Consider the following 21,566-nt stretch of genomic DNA (forward strand, 5'->3'; position numbering starts at 1 on the left):
GGATGTGGAAATTTTCAGGATTGTGCTCACACCAGGTTATTTTCTGATCTACCGGTTTATATTCCTGATCTTCAACAAGTGGGAAGCTTTATTCTTGGGACAGTCATCAGGAGGGTCAGAATAGCAGTGCCATTTTCCATTGAAATTATAAATAAAAATACATTCCTACACAAAAATAAATAAATAAAAATATGCATAGGAAACATTAAAAACCTTAGTCATTATTCACGCCTTTACACCGAAATAAATAAATCATACTTCGCATTATTTATTAAATGCATAATAAATAAATATGTAATAAGACACTAAAAGATGAATTTTTGGTGTAATTTCTGTCACTGTGCCATTGCTGTATGTAAGTTTTTATATAAACATGGAAAAGCATAAAAGTTCAAGGAGTTTGTGGTAATATGGTAAGTGTTCTTGTTTTCGTAAGCTTCAGTTTCTGGTCTAGTGTGTACAGGACACAAGAGGGCAGCAGCAGTCCTTCATGAGAACAGAGATGATTTCTCTGCAGCCCTGTGAGAAAGAAGAATGAAATCTTCCATCTGTCGCAAAGAGGATGTTTCTGCATCACAAACAAAAATTAAATGTATCATTTTTCACACACAAAAAAAATATTTATGCAACAGATGAATATTTATACAAAATGATAATATCCAATAGTTTTTTAGATTTCAAGAATGCATGAGTACTGTACTAAGATAGATCATTTAATCTAATGTACTTTTAGCAGAGAACTAATCTTGAATTAAAAACTATGCAAATTAGCACAGACAAAAAATTGTCAGTAGTGGACTGAAGATGTTTATTTGGTGTACACTGAAAATTGAAACCTAGCAAACAAAACCTGGTGACCTAGAACAAAGTTTAATATGAGTCCAGGCAATCTTCTAAAAGAAAAAAAAAAAGAAGAAGGGAAATATTGCTCTGCAGACACAAACATCTTACTAACAAATGAAACCCGAAACATCATGCTGTAGTGTTGGAAAAACAATTTTTAAAAGTGCTTCAAATGTGTTAAGAAGAAACGGCATATTGTAAATACTTGGGCAGTAAAAAGTAGATACACAACATTTTGTGTTAAAATAAGAATATCTGACAAAATATATTTTGTTTACAAAACTTTTATAGGTGAGACTACACTTAAAGCATCTGTTAAATGGTGTTTCTATATTATCATACGTGTCCATATTGCACAAGAGTCGTCGGAAAACTTGGTCCTCCCCTTGGCGCAGACAGACAGGCTGTAAGTAAATCCAGTCTGTCTCGACAGGGAATAGAAGCAAAAGATTGAATAGAAATCATACAAGCATCTTAGAGTACATGTAAGACTGAATTACACACAATACTTGGTTTTGCTCTCTTTCTCTCTCTCCTCCATTTTGTTCTGTCCATCCCTTTCGGCCTGCAGCACGGTGGCATTTCACTGGTCCCTTGATTCATACAACAATTTGGCAGCCTAGAGACAAACAGGGAATAGAAAACATAATATAATGTCATATTAATTATGACTATGGCTGTGTGATACCAGGGACAGAATAATGCAAGGAAGATATTGTGCTGATTAATATTACCACTGCTGTGATACCATTATTAACAGGTTTCACTGCTGATTTGAAATATATTATTTAAAATAATATTTAAAATAACAGTTTTGGAGATTTTCTTCCTATTCAAACAGAATATACTTAAGGCTGACTTGCCTTAAATTGACTTATTTAAGGCAAGGTGTTTTTTTTTCTGCTTTTTTTAAAGAGACTTATTTAATTCTACTATAAGATTTAGAATATATTCACAATGCTTTTTGCTTGGAATATAAAATAAAAAATGAATAAATGCAATTACTGCAGTTATATCTAAGGTATCCTTTTTTTTTTTTTTTTGCAGTGCACTCCTTTATTCACACCTACTTTATGCATTGCTGCAAGCCAGGCAGACGCGATGCGCTTGTCATCGGCAGTGTCCATGTGCAGCTCCTGTAGGTTCTGAGATCCTGGTGGCTTGTATTGAAGCACCATGCCACTGGCTCGAAGAGAACCCCCTAAAAACAGGTCAAAGGTCAGTGGTGGGGTTGCACACAAAGATATGGGTTTATCAGATCTGATTCACATAATGTGACGGTAACACGGTGTTTAAGTGCAAGTTGCAAATGTAATATATCCAGCAAACATAAATGATGGGTAAAGAATGAATATCATGAGGTCTTGAACACCAGAAGTCTGAGGGACCATCACAATAAACATGCACATGCAGCCGTTCATTAGACTGCCTTGCTTTGACACTGTTACTTACAGCCATGTCACAGGAAATGAGTGCATGCAACGTTACTTACATCGTATGAAGGGAACAACAAGGAAAAACAAACTAAAACGCATATATTTTAGACGAGGAAGAAGAAAAATAAAAGAGAGATAAAGAAGAAAGCTGACCTTCAGATATTTGACTGTCCAGCAAGCTTGTGTATGAGCATATATCTTTCTCTTAACGCAGAAGAGAACCAGGAAATTAAAGAAAAGAAGAGAACGTTAAAAGGAAAGAAATAAGAGTGTATTCAAGTGTATGTATGCATCATACAAAGCTTATATAAAAGACGTTTTTGAAGTCAGATAACATATAATTACAAAATATCTAAACGGCATTTTTGTGTGAATTTAAGGTGAACTGAATTCATACATCCCTGAAAAATCACCTGGAAGTTTTAAAATCACAGCAAAACAAAAGTACAAAATTATTCAGAAATGTGAATTAGTTTAGAGAAAGGTTTGATAATTTATGTCTAATGCAATGCCATTCTTAAGTGTCCCAAAAAATGACTGGGGCCAAAGTATATTGTTTCTATGTCAGTTGTATAGAATAAAGTTCACTCAGTACTACTGTGCAATGTTAATAGCCATCAGCAATCAGTTAAAGCAGAAATCAGTGCAGCGGTTGTATATTTTATGCGAGTATCTGAAGATTAAAGTGTCATATGTGAAGCTTTCAAAGAATCTCTCTCTATCATATTATCAGTATCAGATCAGGTCATATTGTCCACCTAAAATATGATATTAACAAAATAAATCTCAGCTCATAATATTATATATTCCTTTATATCTACATGCAAGAATATCTACTAGTCCAGATTCATGCTAAAACCTCACTTTCTTCTGAAACAGAATCGAGGGAGTAAAAGTCTTTATGGATTAGAATTACAGGAAGTTCTGAGCATCTGGAAAAGATGTCCATTATAAGTAATTTATGACAATCTAATAGGAAGACTTAATGATGCTCTATAAAAGCGGCCAGTGTGTTTCCCAGACAGACGCAGTACTCGCTAAAACAACCATCTAGATTACTGAGGACAGCTAATAAGTCTACCTGGATTGATTGTTTAGCAACAGTGCTTTAAAATTGATTCATTCGAATTTAAAAGCTTCCGCCAAAATATCAAGCAGCACTCTTTTCAACATTTATACTAATCACAAATATTTCTTGAGCAGCAAATCAGCATATTAGAATGATTTCAGTTTAAAATCGTTCAAAATTCAGAACTGCATCACAGGAAATATATATATATATATATATATATATATATATATATATATATATATATATATATATATATATATATATATATATATATATATATATATATATATTTAAATACATTCAAATAGAACACAGTTATTTTAGATAATCCGTTCTGACTGTGTTTTAAATGCAGCAAATGAAGTTTTGGCTAGCATGGTGATTATTTCAAAGGTATTTTAAAAACTGTACTGACCTTTTAAAGAGTAGTTTAGGTTGATTTGTATAAAAAAATTGATCAGATGCATAAAAGTAATGTCATGTAACTTTTCAGAAAAGGGTTTTAGCATCAACAACTTTGTAGTCAGGGCTAGCAAATGTGTTTTTGCTCCTGATTTTGTCATTACATTTGGCTAGTGTCAAGAGAATAGTTAAAAAAACAATGTTTGTATTGCTGTGAAACGTTTGTCCACGTAGAGCCTCACCTCCTGGGGTCGAGCCCTCAGTCAACACCTGCATAGTGGAAATACGAGAGAGCTCCACTTCAAAATGACTCTCACCATCTAGGAAGAGACATCTGAGAGGGAAAGGAGAGAGAGAGAGGGAGAGAGATATTCAAGACAGGATAGGTCACATTGAAAGAGGAACATCTGTGGGTTCTTACATGCATACCTGTGATTATTGGACAAACGGCAGACCATGGTCTCTGATTTCTCTGAGGAATCAACTCTGACCAGGAAAGTTCCTCCTACAGTGCAAGGTTATAAAAGGCCGTAAGGTCATGGGTGGAAAGACTTAATGTATTTGAAAACATCTTCAACATAAATAAAAAAGCTCATCACACTACATTTGATTAACCCGATTCCATCAGAACAACCTTTGCCAAACTCACACTCATGCAAACACAGTGACTCAATACCAGAAGCAGTTTAGTTGAGTCTCAGGTAAAGGATCAATCATTAAGTCAGTGTACACTAAAGTAAATTACGTAACATGCATACACTCTCCATGGCCTTTGCTTATCAAAATCATAAACTTTAATGAGTCTGCGAATGGAAAAGTGGTTATAAGTGTGTCAGTGGTTTTAAGTTAAAAGCATTTGAGTATGTATTTGTTCAACCCACCGGCAGTGAGCACTTTAAGCTGTTTGTCGTAAAACTCCACCTCTTTCTGTGAGATGAGGCTGCACTCCGCACACTGCCTCACCGGATCCACAAAACACATCCGGGGAAGAGCCACTTTCTGACTGCAGCATTTATCACAGAAACACCGACCGCAGCGCCGACAGTGATGCTGACGTACACAGAAGAAACACTTAGTGCTTTAAATCCAACACAATTCAATCAAACACACAACTGCGACAGTACAAGAGTGAAAATTCTCTCATCATTTACTCAAAACAAAAAAATTACTATGGAAATCAATGGCTACAGTCAACTGTTCAGTTATCAACAATCTTCAAAATACCTTCTTTTGCACATAATAGAAGAAATAAAACTCATACAGTTTTGGAACAAGATGAAGGTGTATAAATGATGAGAGAATTGTTATTTCTTGGTGAACTATCCCTTTATCAATCATAAATAAGTGATATGACTTAAATCAAAATAAAAGTATGGGAATTTGTAAATCATGGTCACTAATGATTGGTAGTTGACATGTAGTTGTAAGGTTAGTTGGTAAAATGTTATCTTTGAAGAAAGGGGATTTTACAATTTGATGTGAACTAATATATATATATATATATATATATAATGGACTGAATTAAGCCTTAATACAGAACACTATCATATAACAACAAAGACAGAGATTCAGACAAAGTCAGGAAGAACAGGAAAGCAAAAAAGGAGAAAATAGGAAACAGAAAAGGAAAATTTGCAAAGGCATATTACTGCAAAGCTAAAAACAAAGGCATTAAAAAAAAAAACTGAAACTGCTAAAGCTTAAGGAAGACACTCAAAAAGGAAAAGGGCCGTTCACACATACAAACACATCTGAAGCCGGTAGCGTTATTGTAGGGATGTGATAAAACTGGTTGAACTGTGACAAAATGAGGCAATTACCAAAATGAGGGACACGCACATACAGGCATATACACACAAAAAAAAAAAATCTTTTTTTTTTTTATTATTCAAATTGTCACATGACAAATGTGAAATTCTATTTTTCCATCAATATATCCCATTTGTTACCAGATTTTCTAAAGTTACACACAAAGACCAACAATAAAACTAGGACATCCACTTATGAGCAACAATACAGCCACTTGTCAAATTCATATTAAACGGGGACTCAAGCTGTCACTTGAGATTACTCCTGACACATGATGGGTCAGCTTACCTTTCTGGTGATGAAGTCGAACTTAGTGTCACACTGCATACATCTGGGGCACTAAGAGAGGATAAGAATGAAAAATAACCTACATTCTTTAATCGCCTTTATAACACAAACTCTACATGTTGCGCAAGTCAATAACATTTCATAAGAAAGGTGTGGCAAAACATCCGTTTTGGTAATGTTATCTGACACCAACTGCAGCAATCCAAACCAGACTGTTTAAACAGAGAAGAAAAAAAAAAAAACCTCCTCTCTGAACAAAATTTGATGTCTAAGCATTTAATACATATTCTTGCCAACACAGCCCTTAATAGCATGAGCAGCTGTGTCATTAATTAACATGCTTACATAATCTACACCTTTGTGTTCCTCCCACGAAGATCAGTATACATAACAATTTTCAGTGAGGTAAATTGTTTGCTAAACCCATGTAAAGTTATTTCCAATCTTCTATCTAGACCAAGTAAAGCATGGTTAAACTTGGTATGTATCACTTTAATGAGGTCAACAGTGCCTTTCCACCTTTTCAGCAGCCTTGCTTCTGTGCGTTATTTGTCATAGGGCTTTTTTTTATATATAAAATTTCATTTTTGTTTAATCACACCATTACAAACTTTGATTTAAAGGGTAAAAAAGTATAAGAAAACTGGACTTTGACTTTCATAGTATCCATTGCTATCAGCAACTGGTTGGTTACCAACATTCTTCAAAAGATAATAATAATAATAATAATAATAATAATAATAATAATAATAATAATAATTGTTCAACTGGAGAATGAAACTCATACTGGTTTGGAACGACGTAATGGCGAGTCAATGATGACAAAAAATAAAAAATCTAAATATACTATATAAGATTATTTAAGCATCTCCGAATATTATTAACAAGTGGGCGTGACCTAATATTTGACAGTCGCTTTTCGGCCATACAGAAACATTGCACAAAGTTTGTTTCATGACAAACGCCCCAAACATTTCCCCATATGGAGAGTTTAGATTGGGGTTGCCCAGAGTCGGGGATATTCGCTCATATACTCATTATGAAATCCACAGCTATGCATTCATTTACATGCATCTGGGATCAAATCTGTTACAAAGATCCAACTCTGGTAATCTTTATTTGTTTATAACACCATCTGAGAAACTTACAAACATATTTTCCACTGGCTCTTGGTGCCTTGAGCAAACAACGCCCAAAGACAGAGACTGAACAACCACGGCATCATCATAGCCATAATCTGTGATCAATATTCATTACCTCTTTGTCCGGAACCCACTGCGGCTCGTCCAGGGAGAACGGACTGTTGAAAGCGCCGTTCTCCGGCAGCATGCGGAGTCCGCTCGGGCTCCGGACCAGCTTCTTGCCGTCAGGCACCGCGGACATGTTTGTGTTTATGAGTGCGCAGCTGCTGCTGTGGAGAAGAACAGCACAGACATCAGCAGCACTGACAGTCACACACATAGACATATAAATACCTAGACGCCTCATTGGCCGCTCGACCGCACGTCAACGTCGCCGCCATATCGGAGCGGGCAACTCTCATAACTCTCACATCAGGACAGAAGAAAACATAACTGACTCATCGACAGATTGGACACCTACAAACCGTCACACGATAATAAAAACAGGCTCCGAAGTCCCGATCTGAATCAACCCAGTCACGAACAGGCTCCGAAGTCCCGATCTGAATCAACGAGTCGCGAACAGGCTCCGAAGTCCCGATCTGAATCAACAGAGTCGCGAACAGGCTCCGAAGTGCTGATCTGAATCAACCGAGTCGCAAACGGGCTCCGAAGTGCCGATCTGAATCAACAGAGTCGCAAACGGGCTCCGAAGTGACGATCTGAATCAACAGAGTCGCAAACAGGCTCCGAAGTGCCGATCTGAATCAACCGAGTCGCGAACAGACTCCGAAGTGCCGATCTGAATCAACCGAGTCGCGAACAGACTCCGAAGTGCCGATCTGAACCGAGTCGCGAACAGACTCCGAAGTCCCGATCTGAATCGCGAACAGGCTCCGAAGTGCCAATCTGAATCAACCGAGTCGCGAACAGAATCCGAAGTGCCGATCTGAATAAACCGAGTCGCCAACAGGCTCCGAAGTCCCGATCTGAATCAACCGAGTCGCGAACAGGCTCCGAAGTGCCGATCTGAATCAACCGAGTCGCGAACAGACTCCGTGCTGATCTGAATCAACCGAGTCGCGAACAAGCCCTAAAGTGCCGCCCAACATACATGGAAAAACAAACCACTGTTTCAAAATGTGTGTTTTCTGCATGAGTGTGTTTAATGTGCATTATAGAACAAAATGTCAAGCATCGTCAAGTATTTTACATTATTTGACTCATTAACTGAATAAAATAGAAAATCTTGAGGGAAGCAATGGGGAATTAATGTTTATTAGTCAGGTTTTGTCTTCACAAATAAACCACTCTATTCCCAGAGAAAGGCAGAACTGAAAACTTAAATAAAATGTGTTTCTTGAGCTGAGATTGATTCAGAGGATTTTCTATTATATATATATATATATATATATATATATATATATATATATATATATATATGTGTGTGTGTGTGTGTGTGTGTGTGTGTGTGTGTGTGTGTGTGTGTGAGTACATGTATATATTATACTTAAGGAGCTCATTAATTAAACACAATTTGGAACTCATGTCCACAATATTTTTGTGTTGTGTCAGTAGTTGTGTCATAATTTGATTAATAATTAGTATTTTAAAATTACATTTCAATTTTTTTTATTTTACTCTTTATTTTACTATTAATTTATTCTTCATTTTTATCTATTCTGTATTATTCCACCCTTTATATTACATATTCTTCTTGCTATTATTAACCTATTGTTGTTCAGTTATTTATTATGGTATTATTCATATTATACATAGAATTTAATAAATCTATTATATCTCATATGTTATTGTACCGTTGTACTTGCTTTTCATATTATTCACTTTACTTTAAGTTGTACTACATATACTTTTTTAATATAACATATCACTTTTACTATATTTCTACTGTGCACTGTATCAGTGGATATTTTCATTTTCACTGGATCCATAGCCTCATCAGTTACGTGTTATTATTTGTTGTATTCTTCTGTAGGCTAAAGTGCTATCAAAATGAAAAGCAGACTTCAAGTGTGTGATTTGTATTTACTTGTTTTATAAAATGTTCTCAACGATAGTAAATTATTAGTGTTTAAATATTTATTAATTAGGTTTTATCCAAGTACTTCAAAGGGAATGGGCTGTGTTCTGACCTGAGACACAAGAAAGAGAGAGAGAGAAAAAAGAAAGAAAAATGTTGCGATTGAACACAGAGAAAGCAATAAAACAACTACATGTCATGTAATGTACATTCAAATTACATTACATGAATATGTCACAGTTATACTAAATTAGCAGATTTGTAAACCGAAAAAATCAACGAAATCATCAAGTGAGACAAAATTAATAATTTTCCAAACCTTACTAAACAACTGGAGGCAAAGTTTTTTTTTTGTTGTTTTTTTTACTGTTTTTTAACCTCTGAAATTGGTTGGTAAGTGAGAACGTTATGGTGTTTTTATTCAGTAAAAACCGCAGCTCCCCCGTTTACTTTCATTTGTTTTAAGGCAGGCCTGCCCTCACTAACATGGCGGACGCGTTGACGTATCGCGGCAACGGCTCAAAGCGGCCAATGAGGCGTCTAGGTATTTATATGTCTATGGTCACACACACACCTTCAGCATTAGAGTCCTCCATCTCACCAGAATAATAAAAATAATAGCTTAAATATTAGCTTAAAGTTTTTTGTATTGTGGACTGAAAAAGTATTTAGTATATTATTAAAAAATAATAATAATAATTCTGAATGCCAAAATTATTCAGATTAAAGCAAAGCTAAAAATTCAAATAAGCCAATACTAAAAAAACATATTTTAGATATACCGTATATATATATATCGGCAACTGTGATTTACAAAGTTGACGGTACACTCAGCGAACAATTCCCTGATTTTATTATAAGAGTCCTCTTGATTTTTTTTTTTTTTTTTTTGTTATTTTTTTATTATTATAAGTATTATTATTGATAACAATGAAAACAATAATGTACACAAAAAATGTGTGACATTTTCAGAGAACTGTGCATGCCCCGACTTCCATGGTGCTGTCCTTTTTTCTTTTTTTTTTCTTTTTTATCTTTTTACAATTCTCAACGCTTTTAAAATCTACAATAAAATGAAATATCAATATAACGTAAATGAAAATCGATTTATGTATTTTATTTATTAATTATTGTTATTAATATTTTTAAGTTTGCCGGGGTCTGATGTGCGCTGGCAAAAATGATCAGTGATCTCAGTGTTTGTTCGAGCGCAAAGAAAGTGCCACCGTGGCCTTAAAAACACAAACCCATAATATTATTATTGCAGTGTAGAAGTTCGTGTTTTTCTCAACCTGCGTTCAAATGTAAATACACACTAGCACGCTATCTGTATACATGTATTCAAGTGTGTTTTAGTGTTAAGTATTCAATCTGGATCACCGCAGAAGGAGCAGAGGCAAGAGAGAGGAGATCTCCAGAGCAAAACTCCTCCTGTCCAAAAACAACATGTTCTCCAAATTCACCTCCATCCTGCAGCACGCTGTCGAGGCGGTAAGAGCTTCTAAAACTTCATCTGATCGTATTTGAATGACTGTTTGACTAGGAAAATGAGATATTGATAATCGGTTAGTGTTGATGTGCTGAAGGCCTGTTAGCCAAACACATGAGCTAACAGCTTATGTAATAACAGATCAAAGACAAAACATCTGAAGCTCTTTTAATGGTATCCTCATGTATGTTTAAGGGTGTAATTCCGCTCGATTGTCGTTTATTATGTTTTTATGATTGGTGGGGACATATTAAGCCTTTGTTTGCTTTGTATTTTAGCAGCTGTGCTAAATCTTGCGCAATTCTCGGCTGGTTTTGGTTAAAGGTCTTCATATACGCGAACGTTTTGAGAGTTTATTAAATTTAAAGTGATATTTATAACGTTTTCTAAAATGTATTGATTAGTTTAATGTACATTTCACATTATATAATCAGCGTTAGCTAGTTAGCATGCTAGCTGCTCATTTGCAGGATGTAAACAAAACAGCTGTTACTATGACACGCGTACAAATGTACGAATATCTTTTCATGTGACTTTATATGATAACATATAAATGTACGTATACACATTTATGTATGTTCAAATTCCCCGACAAAATAAAAAACTGTGTATTTTGTTAATGCACATGCACAGTGTCCTATGTCATAACATTAGATGGTAAAATGTCAACACAGTTTGCATTTATTTGAAAGATCGCTCAAGGACTCTTTTTATGAAACACGTTTCTCAAAAAGAAGTTTGTTAGGTTTATTCGTTAATAGATACTCTGAAAAATATTGTGACGTTTTTGTTGTTTGAAATGTTAGTGATTCCTCTTCATAATCAATTTTGTGACATCATTTTGTGAAATTAAGGCAATATTAGTTAAAACAGCTAATAATTCCGCAAAAACAAAATTAAATGTAACTAACAAAAAGTTTTAAAGTTTTTATTTTGAAAAAGCAACATTTGCAGAGGAAACTTTATTTGTTTGTTTAATACAGTGACCTTCAATTTTTTTTTCCTTCAAATGTAAATCTCCACATCTTTCAGGGGCAATTTTAGTATACACTATTGTAACACAGTGTTTCACACACATGTGCTATGTTGCTTTAAAAATACATATATCATGTAGTAGGCATTTATTTTATTTTTTATGTGTGTTTTGTTCCTGTGGCTCAGTGTTAAAGCTTTGTGTTAGCAGCGCGAAAGGTTGTGTGTTCACACATGCTAAAAAAAAAAGAAGAAGAAAAAAAAAAGTATGCTCTGGATAAAAGCGTCTTGTCAAATGCATAAACATTAATGTGTTTTGTTTTGTTATTCAGCTTGCGCCGTCACTGCCATTGCAAGAAGACTTTGTCTATCATTGGAAGGCCATCACACATTATTACATAGAAACCTCAGGTAAGAGATGCAGTGATGGTCAGTCTTGCTTATTGGCCTTTTTTTTACATCAAAGAACCATATGTCATCATCCTCTGTTCATGTTTTTGTAGATGACAAAGCCCCAGTGACAGACACCAACATTCCCTCACACCTGGAGCAGATGCTGGATATTCTGACCCAGGAGGAGAGAGAGAGAGAGTCAGGAGAGACGGGACCCTGTATGGAGTATCTTCTCCATCACAAGATCCTGGAGACGCTCTACACCCTGGGCAAAGCAGATGTGAGGGCTTTACTTCGAATTAGTGCTGGTTTTTATCAGTTGCAGACTTGTAAATATTAGGAATGTCACCTGATTGCTTTTTTTTTTTTAGAAGGCTCTGATCAAAAACCTTCTTATGCATCAACTGAAATTAAACATCATAAATGATCAATTTGGAGCTCTCGCACACTCAAGTTTGTTTCAGTACGGTTTTTTCCATTAGCAAAATTTTGGAACATTTACATTCATGCAATACTTAAGATTGCAGCCTTAAAATTTATTTCTTTATTTAAGTCTATGCGGGCAGCTGACTAGGTTTTGGAACAGAGCAAAGAGACTATTTTAAATTTTAAATCGTGTGGCCAGTAGAGACCTACTCATTTACTGTGAGTCATGTTTAGTAAGAGAGACTGTCAGTTGCTTTGTCTCGTTAGTAAAATAACCGCTGGCTGTGTAAAACAGAATGCAAAGCGTCCCAATCCGATTTAACGAACCTTCACACTGCATGTTATTGCTGAGAAAGTGACTAATTCGTTATGTACAACTGTCATACTGTAACTTTTCATTTATTTTTGTAATTTAAATGAGAATCAATGCAGTTCTAAGGTATGGGTTGAGTTGACTGTTGATTAGCTAAATAACACCTGTATTTTTCAACAAGTATTTTGGTTCAGATTGTTTAAAAATGTATAGTTCTTCTAATTCTGAATGCTGATTTGATGAGCTGTGTTTAAATGTATTTCTTTCAAGGTAAGGCAAGTTTATTTATATAGCACATTTCGTACACAATGGTAATTCAAAGTGCTTTACATACAAGTAAAAATCATGAAGAAAAATTATTTAAAAAAAATAAAACAAGCAATATATATATATATATATATATAAAACTTATTTAAAATGAATTTAAAACATTTAAAAATATGAAATGATTTTACATAAAATACAGTGAATATGTAAATTACAGTGCAATCAGTTCGGACATCGCACAGTGCTCATTCAATAAATGCACAGCTAAACAGATGAGTTTTGAGTCTAGATTTAAATGTGACTAGTTTTTTTTAGCACATCTGATACATGGAATACTACAATAATGTAGAAATACTTTACCATTTAACCTGTTAAATGTCACCCCGTCCCGTATACCGGACACCTACGTTGACTATACTATATTACAATCAAATCTAATCTAATCTTGACAAACTATATATCGTTGGAAAGGTCTAAGACTCCCAAATATATATTTTACCAATATTTTTTGTTAAAAATTATGTAGGAAAAGTAATAGATGAATTTATGACAAGAGTGCACCCTCAGAAATTTACATTACAAAAGGAGCTTTGACCTTTGTTTAAAAAAAAGACTTCCTCGTTGCCTTTTTCTCTATCACATTTTAGAAATCATAGTTAAATCAAGTTATATATCGACTGAAAACATAAAATCTCAAAATTCATCCTTCAAAACCCATTTTAAAGTCAGACATTGCATTACCATGTAAATGGTACATCAAAATCATGTTACAAAATGTTTTCAGTCATGAATTATAAATATTTAGGTTTGCATCATGCACATTCATGTCTATCTTCAAAAACGTGAGTGACAGTTAACAGGTTAAATAACATATCATTATTTTAATTTGTTTTATAGCAGTATTCAGTTTTGCTCACATTTGAGATAAAAAAATTCTAAGACACTGTTAACCCATTCGCTTATGCGATATCTGCAAACATTGCCTACTGACTGTTTATTTGCCTACTTTACTGTATTAATTGTGTGCACTACCGTTATAGCATTTGGGGTGAGTCATTTTTTTTTATTTTATTTCTTTTAAGAAGTTACTATTTTTATTCAGCAAGGATACACATTAAATTGGTGACAGTAAAGACATTTATAATGTTACAAAAGATGTCTGCTGTTCTTTTTAACTTTCTATTGATCAAAGAATCCTAAAAAAAATTGTGTAATGCTTTACACAAAAAAAATATAAAGCTGTACAACTGTTTTCAACTTTGATGTTAAAAATAAATGTTTCTTTAGCAGCAAATCAAAAAAATGTAATCAATAAAATAAAAAAAATAAAAAATAGTACTAAAATTTTTTTGCAATATAACTGCTTTATTGGATTTTTGTTTGACTTAATGCAGCTTTGATGAACGAAAGAGACTTCTTTCAAGGACATTTAAAATCGAACAACCCCAAACTTTTGAATGGTGTAATGGTGTAAACTAAATGATTGTAAACTAAATGGTTTTCTTAATACCTTAGTGCCCTCCTGGAATGAAACAGCAGGTTCTGAGTTTCTACACCAAGCTGTTGGGTCGAATCCGCCAACCACTTCTGCCTCACATCAACGTGCACAGACCTGTACAGGTGATCAGAATTACAGTTTTAAACTCTTTTGCGCTTTAAATGTAAGAAAATGGCTCAAATTTGATTGTTTCCTCAGAAACTGGTCCGCCTGTGTGGTGAGGTTCTGGCTGCTCCTACAGAGAATGAAGAGATCCAGTTTCTGTGTACTGTCTGTGCCAAACTGAAGCAGGACCCTTACCTCGTCAACTTCTTCCTTGAAGTGAGTGATTGAGATGGCATTTGTTTGTGTAGGCAGCGTATAGGCACAGTGGCTATATATTTCCCATTGGCTTGTCTTCATGTGTTTCTCCAGAATAAGAATAAAAAGTTGGAGGCTGCTAAAGACGGTGGAGCTGATTTGGTGAAAAAGGATCCATCTTCTCCTGATACAGGACAGAACCAAAAGCAAAATCCCAGTCCGGTTACATCTGCACTCAAAGAAGCAGCAGCCTGTCAAGCCACCAGCCCAGGGGAAGCTAGTCCATCCTCCGTCCGCACTACACTGCCAAACAACGACAACTACAACCTAGTCAGCTCACTTCTTAACCTCACTAAGAGTCCAGTAAGTGCAGCTCTTGGTCTCTGACACAAAACAGGCCAGCCTGATCAATTTGATTGTGAGTATTAACTGATCTGGTCTCTTTCTCAGGATGGGCGTATTGTGGTGAAGGCATGCGAGGGTCTGATGCTGATAGTCAGTTTGCCTGAGCCAGCTGCAGCCAAATGCCTCACAGAGAACACCGAACTCAGTCAACTTCTCACGGACCGGCTGGCACAATTCTACCGGGCCCTTCCCCAGTCCATGGACCCTCTTGACATCGAAACTGTGGAGTCTGTAAACTGGGGGTACATCATTTTCTAATCCAATACTTATGGTGTATTGTTAATACTTAAAATAAATTCACCTTTTCTTTTCTCTTTCTAATTTTTTACTTTACATATATTTTTAACCTGTATTTCTATGTATTCATATAAATAATATGATAATAATAAGTATTATTATTATGATCTATCTTTACAGTTTATTATATATTTTGACCAAACAGACTTTCTTACCAGTTCGATTTAAAATGTTTAATGAAAGAAGTTAAATGCATACAAAATAACGTTTTATGCATGTTTTCTGTTTTTTACATTTAATTGAAATCACAGACTAAACAATTAAAATAGGTGTACTATTGCTTAATGCATTTAGATCATTGTGATCATTATGATGATGATTTATTTTTATTGCCAGCAAAGTCATCACAAACATATTATGAATATTTACCATGTAGCCTAAGATACATGGAACTGTTTTGAATGTTTATTGAGAGTCTGTGTGTATCTGTAGGTTGGATGTGTATAATCTGAAAGAAGATGGTGCAGCTTTCACAGGCAAACGTGCACTTATTTCTTTCCTGTCGTGGCTGGACTATTGTGATCAGCTCATCAAAGAGGCACAGAAGGTAAAGACAATTCAATCAAAAACCAAGTCATGCTTAAACTGTCTGTCTATAAGCTGCAAGAACATATAAGTGGATATTTTTTTAGTTTTTGTAACATGTTTGTGTTTTGCTCCTCTGTGACGTTAGACGGCTGCTACAGTTCTGGCTCGGGCCGTGAGAGAGCGGTTCTTTGTTGCCGTAATGGAGCCTCAGCTAATGCAAACGTAAGTTATGGAGGCTATCTCAGGGTTGTTTACTAGTCTCACATTCTTTGCAGATTGTTTCCTTTCTCACATACATGTTTGCGTACTTTCTCATTTTTGACTCACTCCAGGTCAGAGGTTGGCATTCTGACTTCAACAGCCCTGTTAAACAGGATCATCAGACAGGTGACTTCAGAAGCCCTGCTCCAGGAGACCGTTTACTTCCTGTTGGGGGAGGAAACTGGACCAGAGACACCTGCAGGCATTACCCAGCATCCCCTGAGACACAGACTCATAGAACATTGTGACCACTTGTCAGATGAGGTAACCCTGGCTGCCATAACTGCATTAATCGATGCATTTCATCCTCTTTAGACTATATTAAACTAAATTCTATAGAAAATAGAAATATTTATGTGAATCTATAGATAAGTCTCTGTAAAATAAGTCACATATTATCATTGGATGGACACCTCCTTATAGATCTTCTGCCGCTGTTTTTATATTCATGTATTTCTGGTTGTAGATAAGCATCATGACCCTACGGCTCTTTGAGCATCTGCTGCAGAAACCATGTCAGCACATTCTGCAGAACCTGGTGCTGCGCTGCTTGGAAGAACGCAACTACATGGAGAACAAGCAGCCCGAGGAACGAGAGGAGCGCGAGCACATGGAGAACGGCCAACTGCATGACGCCGTGTAAGAGCTGCTGCTGAGCTTCCAGATCGTTCTGATCAATGCGTCTGCGTGGTTCTAGAACATGCAGGATGAAGATGAACTCATTGCCCTGCAATTTCTGAATGAATAATGTTCAATTGCAAGTCAACCAAAGTGATGCTTTTGAAATGTGTTTTGGATGTTGGATGTTGTATAATGATACTGTTGGTGAAGGGATTTAGACATCTTGAGTAATTAGAGTTGAGGTGTGTCATTGTGTTTTATCTGTAGACTTTTAATTCAGATTAATAATTTTTTATCTTAATATAATTTATAATTTTAAGCCATTTGCAGAGTGACTTCCCCTAAAAACTTCAACACTGAGTCTGTGTGACACTGTAACAATGCTCTGGTTGTTTGAGAATGCATTGTAACATACCAACATTATCACGACCAATGCACTGAATTTAAGACTGAATTATCGGTTTGGTGATCACTGGGTTTGGGAAAACCTGCTTGACACACTTTACTTTTAAATGAATGAACAATACAACAGCATATCATGCACTGAGAAATGAACGAGCAAGCAATAGTACATTCATTCTGATTCCGCTTTTGTCTTGATTGGAGAAGATTGCTGATAACAGCATTTAAAAAAAACGGTTCAAGAAGTAGTTGCATTTATTAGTAACAATTCTTCTGAATAGCTTGAGTATAATTTATCAAAAATGTGCTTGACATGAATCCATAGTATTATATAAATGGGACTATCTTATGAAAACTATATTATGGTAGCAATACGCTGTAGTGGTGCTTTATTCTTTATTCTGTTATTCTATACTTAATTTTTGTTCTTAGATAATCTCCTGTGTATCTTCACGGATCAAACACATATCTCTTTGTTTTGTTTCCTCAGAGATCTTGAAGAAGACCCGCTGTTCTCCGATCTTTCCCCTGATAACAGACTCTCCAGCCCCGATTGGTTAAGCTGCTCTCCACCACCAAGCACAGAACACACTAAGCCTGATGGGAAGACGGAGGTCCACAAAATAGTTAACAGGTACTGCAGGACACCCTTCCATGACACGTCTGACCAGCTGTGATGTGCCAGATTTATCATTTTGTGATGAGATAAAAACTTCCCAGATGAAAATGTAGTGTACTTTTCTTGTAGTTTCCTGTGTTTGGTGCCTGATGAGGCAAAATCATCCTATCAGGTTGAGGGCACAGGCTATGACACCTACTTAAGAGATGCACACAGACAGGTGAGAAATAAATCCAAGAAAAAGAAAAAAATAGTGAATGTTTGATATATTCCATAGCTTTACTTTACCAATGCTTCACGAAAATTAGCTCTCATACCACATGATAATTACATGATTTTACTAATGTGACCCTGGACCACAAAACCAATCATAAAGGTATTTTTTATTATCATTTATACATCTGACAGATGAAAAGATAAGCTTTCTATTGTTGTATGGTTTGTAAGGATCTGACAATATATGGCCAAGATACAGCTATTAGACACTGCAAGAAATAAAACATTCTAAATATTCAGAAAATCGCCTTTAAAGTTGTCCACATGAAGTTTTTAGCAATGCATATTACTAATCAAAAATTTATTTTTGATATATTTATGGTAGGAAATTCACAAAATATCTTCATGGAACAATATATTTACTTAATATCCTAGTGATTTTTGGCTATTGCTACAAATATACCTGTGCTACTGGTTTTGTGGTCCAGGTTCACAAATGTATATGAGATAATGATAAGATTTAAGAAATTATAAAATCAGCACTCTGGTGTTACGAATACAGTATTTTGTATATAATATTTTTATTTTACTTAAATCTTTGATTATTTATTATATATTACTTTGATTATTCATGGAATTAAGTTGAGGGTTTACAGACATACATAAAATAATAAAATAATAAAAGTGTGCTACAAGTATTATAAGATGTATTATGATAAATTAAAAAAGGTTTTGTGGTTCTATACAAATGAGCATGCATTGCAACATACTAACATTGTCACCATCAATGGACTGAATCTATACGTTTGGCAACCAGTGGCATGATTATAAATTAATTATTATATTACATAAATCATTATGAATTTATAGTTTAAATTTGTATTTGGTTGTATGTTGACAGTTTCGGGACTATTGTGGAGTTTGTCAGAGGTGGGACTGGCGTAGCAGTCCAAAACCCTTTGAGAAGTGTAATCTGGACAGTCCTTTTTTCGAAGGACACTTCCTCAAAGTGTTGTTTGACAGAATGGGGCGAATCCTCGATCAGGTGTGTGAACCTAAGATGTTTACTGATATGTGTGACAACATGATAAAAAGGAATCACAAAAGTTGTGAGTGCAACTGCACTAATGCGCTATATCCAAAATCTATCTATCTATCTATCTATCTATCTATCTATCTATCTATCTATCTATCTATCTATCTATCTATCTATCTATCTATCTATCTATCTATCTATCTATCTATATATGGAGTTTCAAAAGATATGGAATATAGTGCACAATTATGTAAATGATTTTACATTTAAGGGCTCATTCACTTTCATTTACATAGTTTATATGTTTTATTTTTAAGCAATCCTAAGGTCAGTGTTGGATGTCCTGCTGATGTCTCTCTCTCTCTGTCTCCCTCCAGCCGTATGATGTTAACCTGCAGGTGACGTCTGTGTTGTCTAAGCTGTCTCTGCTGCCTCATGCTCATCTTCACGAGTACCTGCTGGATCCGTACATTAACCTGGCGCCGGGCTGCAGATCTCTCTTCTCCGTCATCGTCAGGGTTCGTCTACTGTCGTCCACACTGAATCACTACTGTCAACACAATAAGTGCCACTCAAAAATGATCCTAGCTCTGCAGTTTTCAAAGATCAAACCTGCTCTTTTTAATGGACTGCTATATATAGCCCGTTAGACTGTATGTTAACATACAGCATTATATAATTACTCGGCAATGACCATTTTAGATTGTCGTTGGATGGTTTAAATGAAACTGACTCTAACAGGATTAATTTAGATGATATTTTTTTTATTTAGAAACCTCTTAGACTGTCAATCCCATTGTTTATATGGATGCTTTGATCAGGTGGTTGGCGATCTGATGTTGAGAACTCACCGCATTCCTGATTTCACCCCTAAACTCCTGTTGGTGAGGAAGAGACTTCTGGGACTTGAGCCAGAGGGGATGAGGTAAGGGGTAGATGCATGTATTTGTATTTGCACAAAAGATGCATAAAACGGTATCAATGTTTATTAATCTTAAAGCAATGTGACTATATCATGATTCACTATATGAACATTTTATGTATTGTGTAGCCTCAAAATAGATTATTTCTTTGCTGAGTATCTGTGATAAAGAGGTTCATCTTTGTCCTACAGCGTTGATCACGTGACGTTGCTCGAGGGGGTGATTGTTCTGGAGGAGTTCTGCAAAGAGCTCGCGGCTATCGCTTTTGTGAAGTTCCATGCATCCGCCTCCACTTCCCCCTGATCCTCTCGCCACTGTGCACAGGACACAAACAGATGAATAACAGATGAAAGGGGGTGGATGGCACAGGAACGACAAACCCAACTGCACTCATCCTGCGACAGGACTTGCATTCAAGGATGTTTCATTCGCGCTATCTCTGGGATGTTTCCATAACTCTGACTGAGCGTACTGTTCTAAATGCACCGGAGAGGAGAATTTCATTAATGGGAAATGTGATTCGTGTGGAACTGCCCATCTGGAGAGGATTTTGTAGCATTGACATGTTAAGGAAAAAGTCTAAAACCTCCTAACTTAATGCCAAAAAATTAGGTTCAAACGTACAAAAACAAAATGGACTTAAATTCAATTTAAGTAATGAAAACATACAATAAGTAAAAAGAAAAACGCTGACTGCTAAATTAAATATTTAATTATTAATGATTATCTGTCATTTGCAGTATCAGAGATGCTGTCATCTGTAATCTGTTCCTCAGAGAAAAATAGTGCTGATGAAACACAAGTTAATTCATAATTTAAAAATACAATAATTGAGGATTCAAATTCTATCTGCGTTTGAATAATTGGAGAACCAGAAAATGACTAAAATTTTAAGTGAATCCACATTATTATTATTATTATTATTTTTTTTTCTGGTAGCGTTTGCCAACTTTTCTTTTAAGTGAACCGTGGAATGATTTGTGATTGGGCACATTTGCACTCAAACCGGTTTCCACTGGTGCATGCCCAGAGAGCTGTTCATCCTTTATGTTCCTGACAGTGTTCCGAAATCATTTTAGGTGTTAAACTTGACATGTTGTGTGTGTGCCTTGGTCTCAGCTAGACAATAGCTGTGTCCTTCATCCTGTATCATCACATATTTATTATAGATTTAAAAGATCATTTTAAAGGAATAGTTCACCTAACAAAACAATAATAATGTACTGTATATGTCCTGATGTTGTTGAAACCCAATAGTTTCTATGAAACAACATGCAATGGATGCACCTGAAATAGTGATGGACACAAAAAGTTTCCTAAAAATGATTCTTTTAATTTGTGCTCTTTATACCAAGTTCTCTAAAGCAACTGTTATAGATTTGTGTGAACTAATAGGGAAAATTTCATAAGTCAAGATTTTCAGTGAATGAGTTTAATTTCAGTCTGTTTCTCAAACAGAGATGTTGTACAATTAGGAAGACTTAATATTATACATTTATTTGAGATTTTTAAGTTAGCAAAAATAATGTTATATATATATATATATATATATATATATATATATATATATATATATATATACATACAC

General features: G+C 35.3%; 2 protein-coding genes across 4 annotated transcripts; one reads left to right on the forward strand and one right to left on the reverse strand.

Annotated features, from left to right (window-relative positions):
- Positions 1-784: 784 nt before the first annotated feature.
- On the reverse strand, positions 785-7,280 carry LOC127970596 (zinc finger FYVE domain-containing protein 21). 2 transcript variants are annotated; one of them, XM_052573236.1, is made up of 8 exons: positions 7,108-7,280; positions 5,851-5,901; positions 4,635-4,803; positions 4,183-4,258; positions 3,996-4,087; positions 2,433-2,483; positions 1,914-2,044; positions 785-1,462 (listed from the first exon to the last, which is right to left on the reverse strand). In XM_052573236.1, the coding sequence occupies exons 1-8, from the start codon at positions 7,231-7,233 to the stop codon at positions 1,427-1,429; spliced, it is 732 nt and encodes a 243-aa protein (XP_052429196.1). In that variant the 5' UTR covers positions 7,234-7,280; the 3' UTR covers positions 785-1,426. The 2 variants fall into 2 exon arrangements, with proteins under 2 accessions (XP_052429196.1, XP_052429197.1); XM_052573237.1 differs by lacking the exon at positions 2,433-2,483 and having other exon boundaries at positions 7,108-7,275.
- A 2,914-nt stretch (positions 7,281-10,194) lies between these two features.
- Positions 10,195-21,546, forward strand: LOC127970542 (FHF complex subunit HOOK interacting protein 2A). Of its 2 annotated transcripts, XM_052573150.1 has the most exons (18): positions 10,232-10,316; positions 10,398-10,503; positions 11,806-11,884; positions 11,977-12,146; positions 14,388-14,492; positions 14,569-14,691; positions 14,785-15,033; positions 15,121-15,317; positions 15,805-15,919; positions 16,046-16,122; positions 16,233-16,425; positions 16,628-16,800; positions 17,675-17,818; positions 17,933-18,023; positions 18,921-19,064; positions 19,433-19,573; positions 19,877-19,980; positions 20,170-21,546. In XM_052573150.1, exons 2-18 carry the CDS (start codon positions 10,459-10,461, stop codon positions 20,279-20,281), a joined length of 2,262 nt encoding a protein of 753 aa, XP_052429110.1. In that variant the 5' UTR covers positions 10,232-10,316; positions 10,398-10,458; the 3' UTR covers positions 20,282-21,546. The 2 variants fall into 2 exon arrangements, with proteins under 2 accessions (XP_052429109.1, XP_052429110.1); XM_052573149.1 differs by having other exon boundaries at positions 10,195-10,503.
- Positions 21,547-21,566: the final 20 nt, after the last annotated feature.

The sequence above is a fragment of the Carassius gibelio genome, chromosome B13, assembly GCF_023724105.1.
Source record: "Carassius gibelio isolate Cgi1373 ecotype wild population from Czech Republic chromosome B13, carGib1.2-hapl.c, whole genome shotgun sequence".
Lineage (NCBI taxonomy): Eukaryota > Metazoa > Chordata > Actinopteri > Cypriniformes > Cyprinidae > Carassius > Carassius gibelio.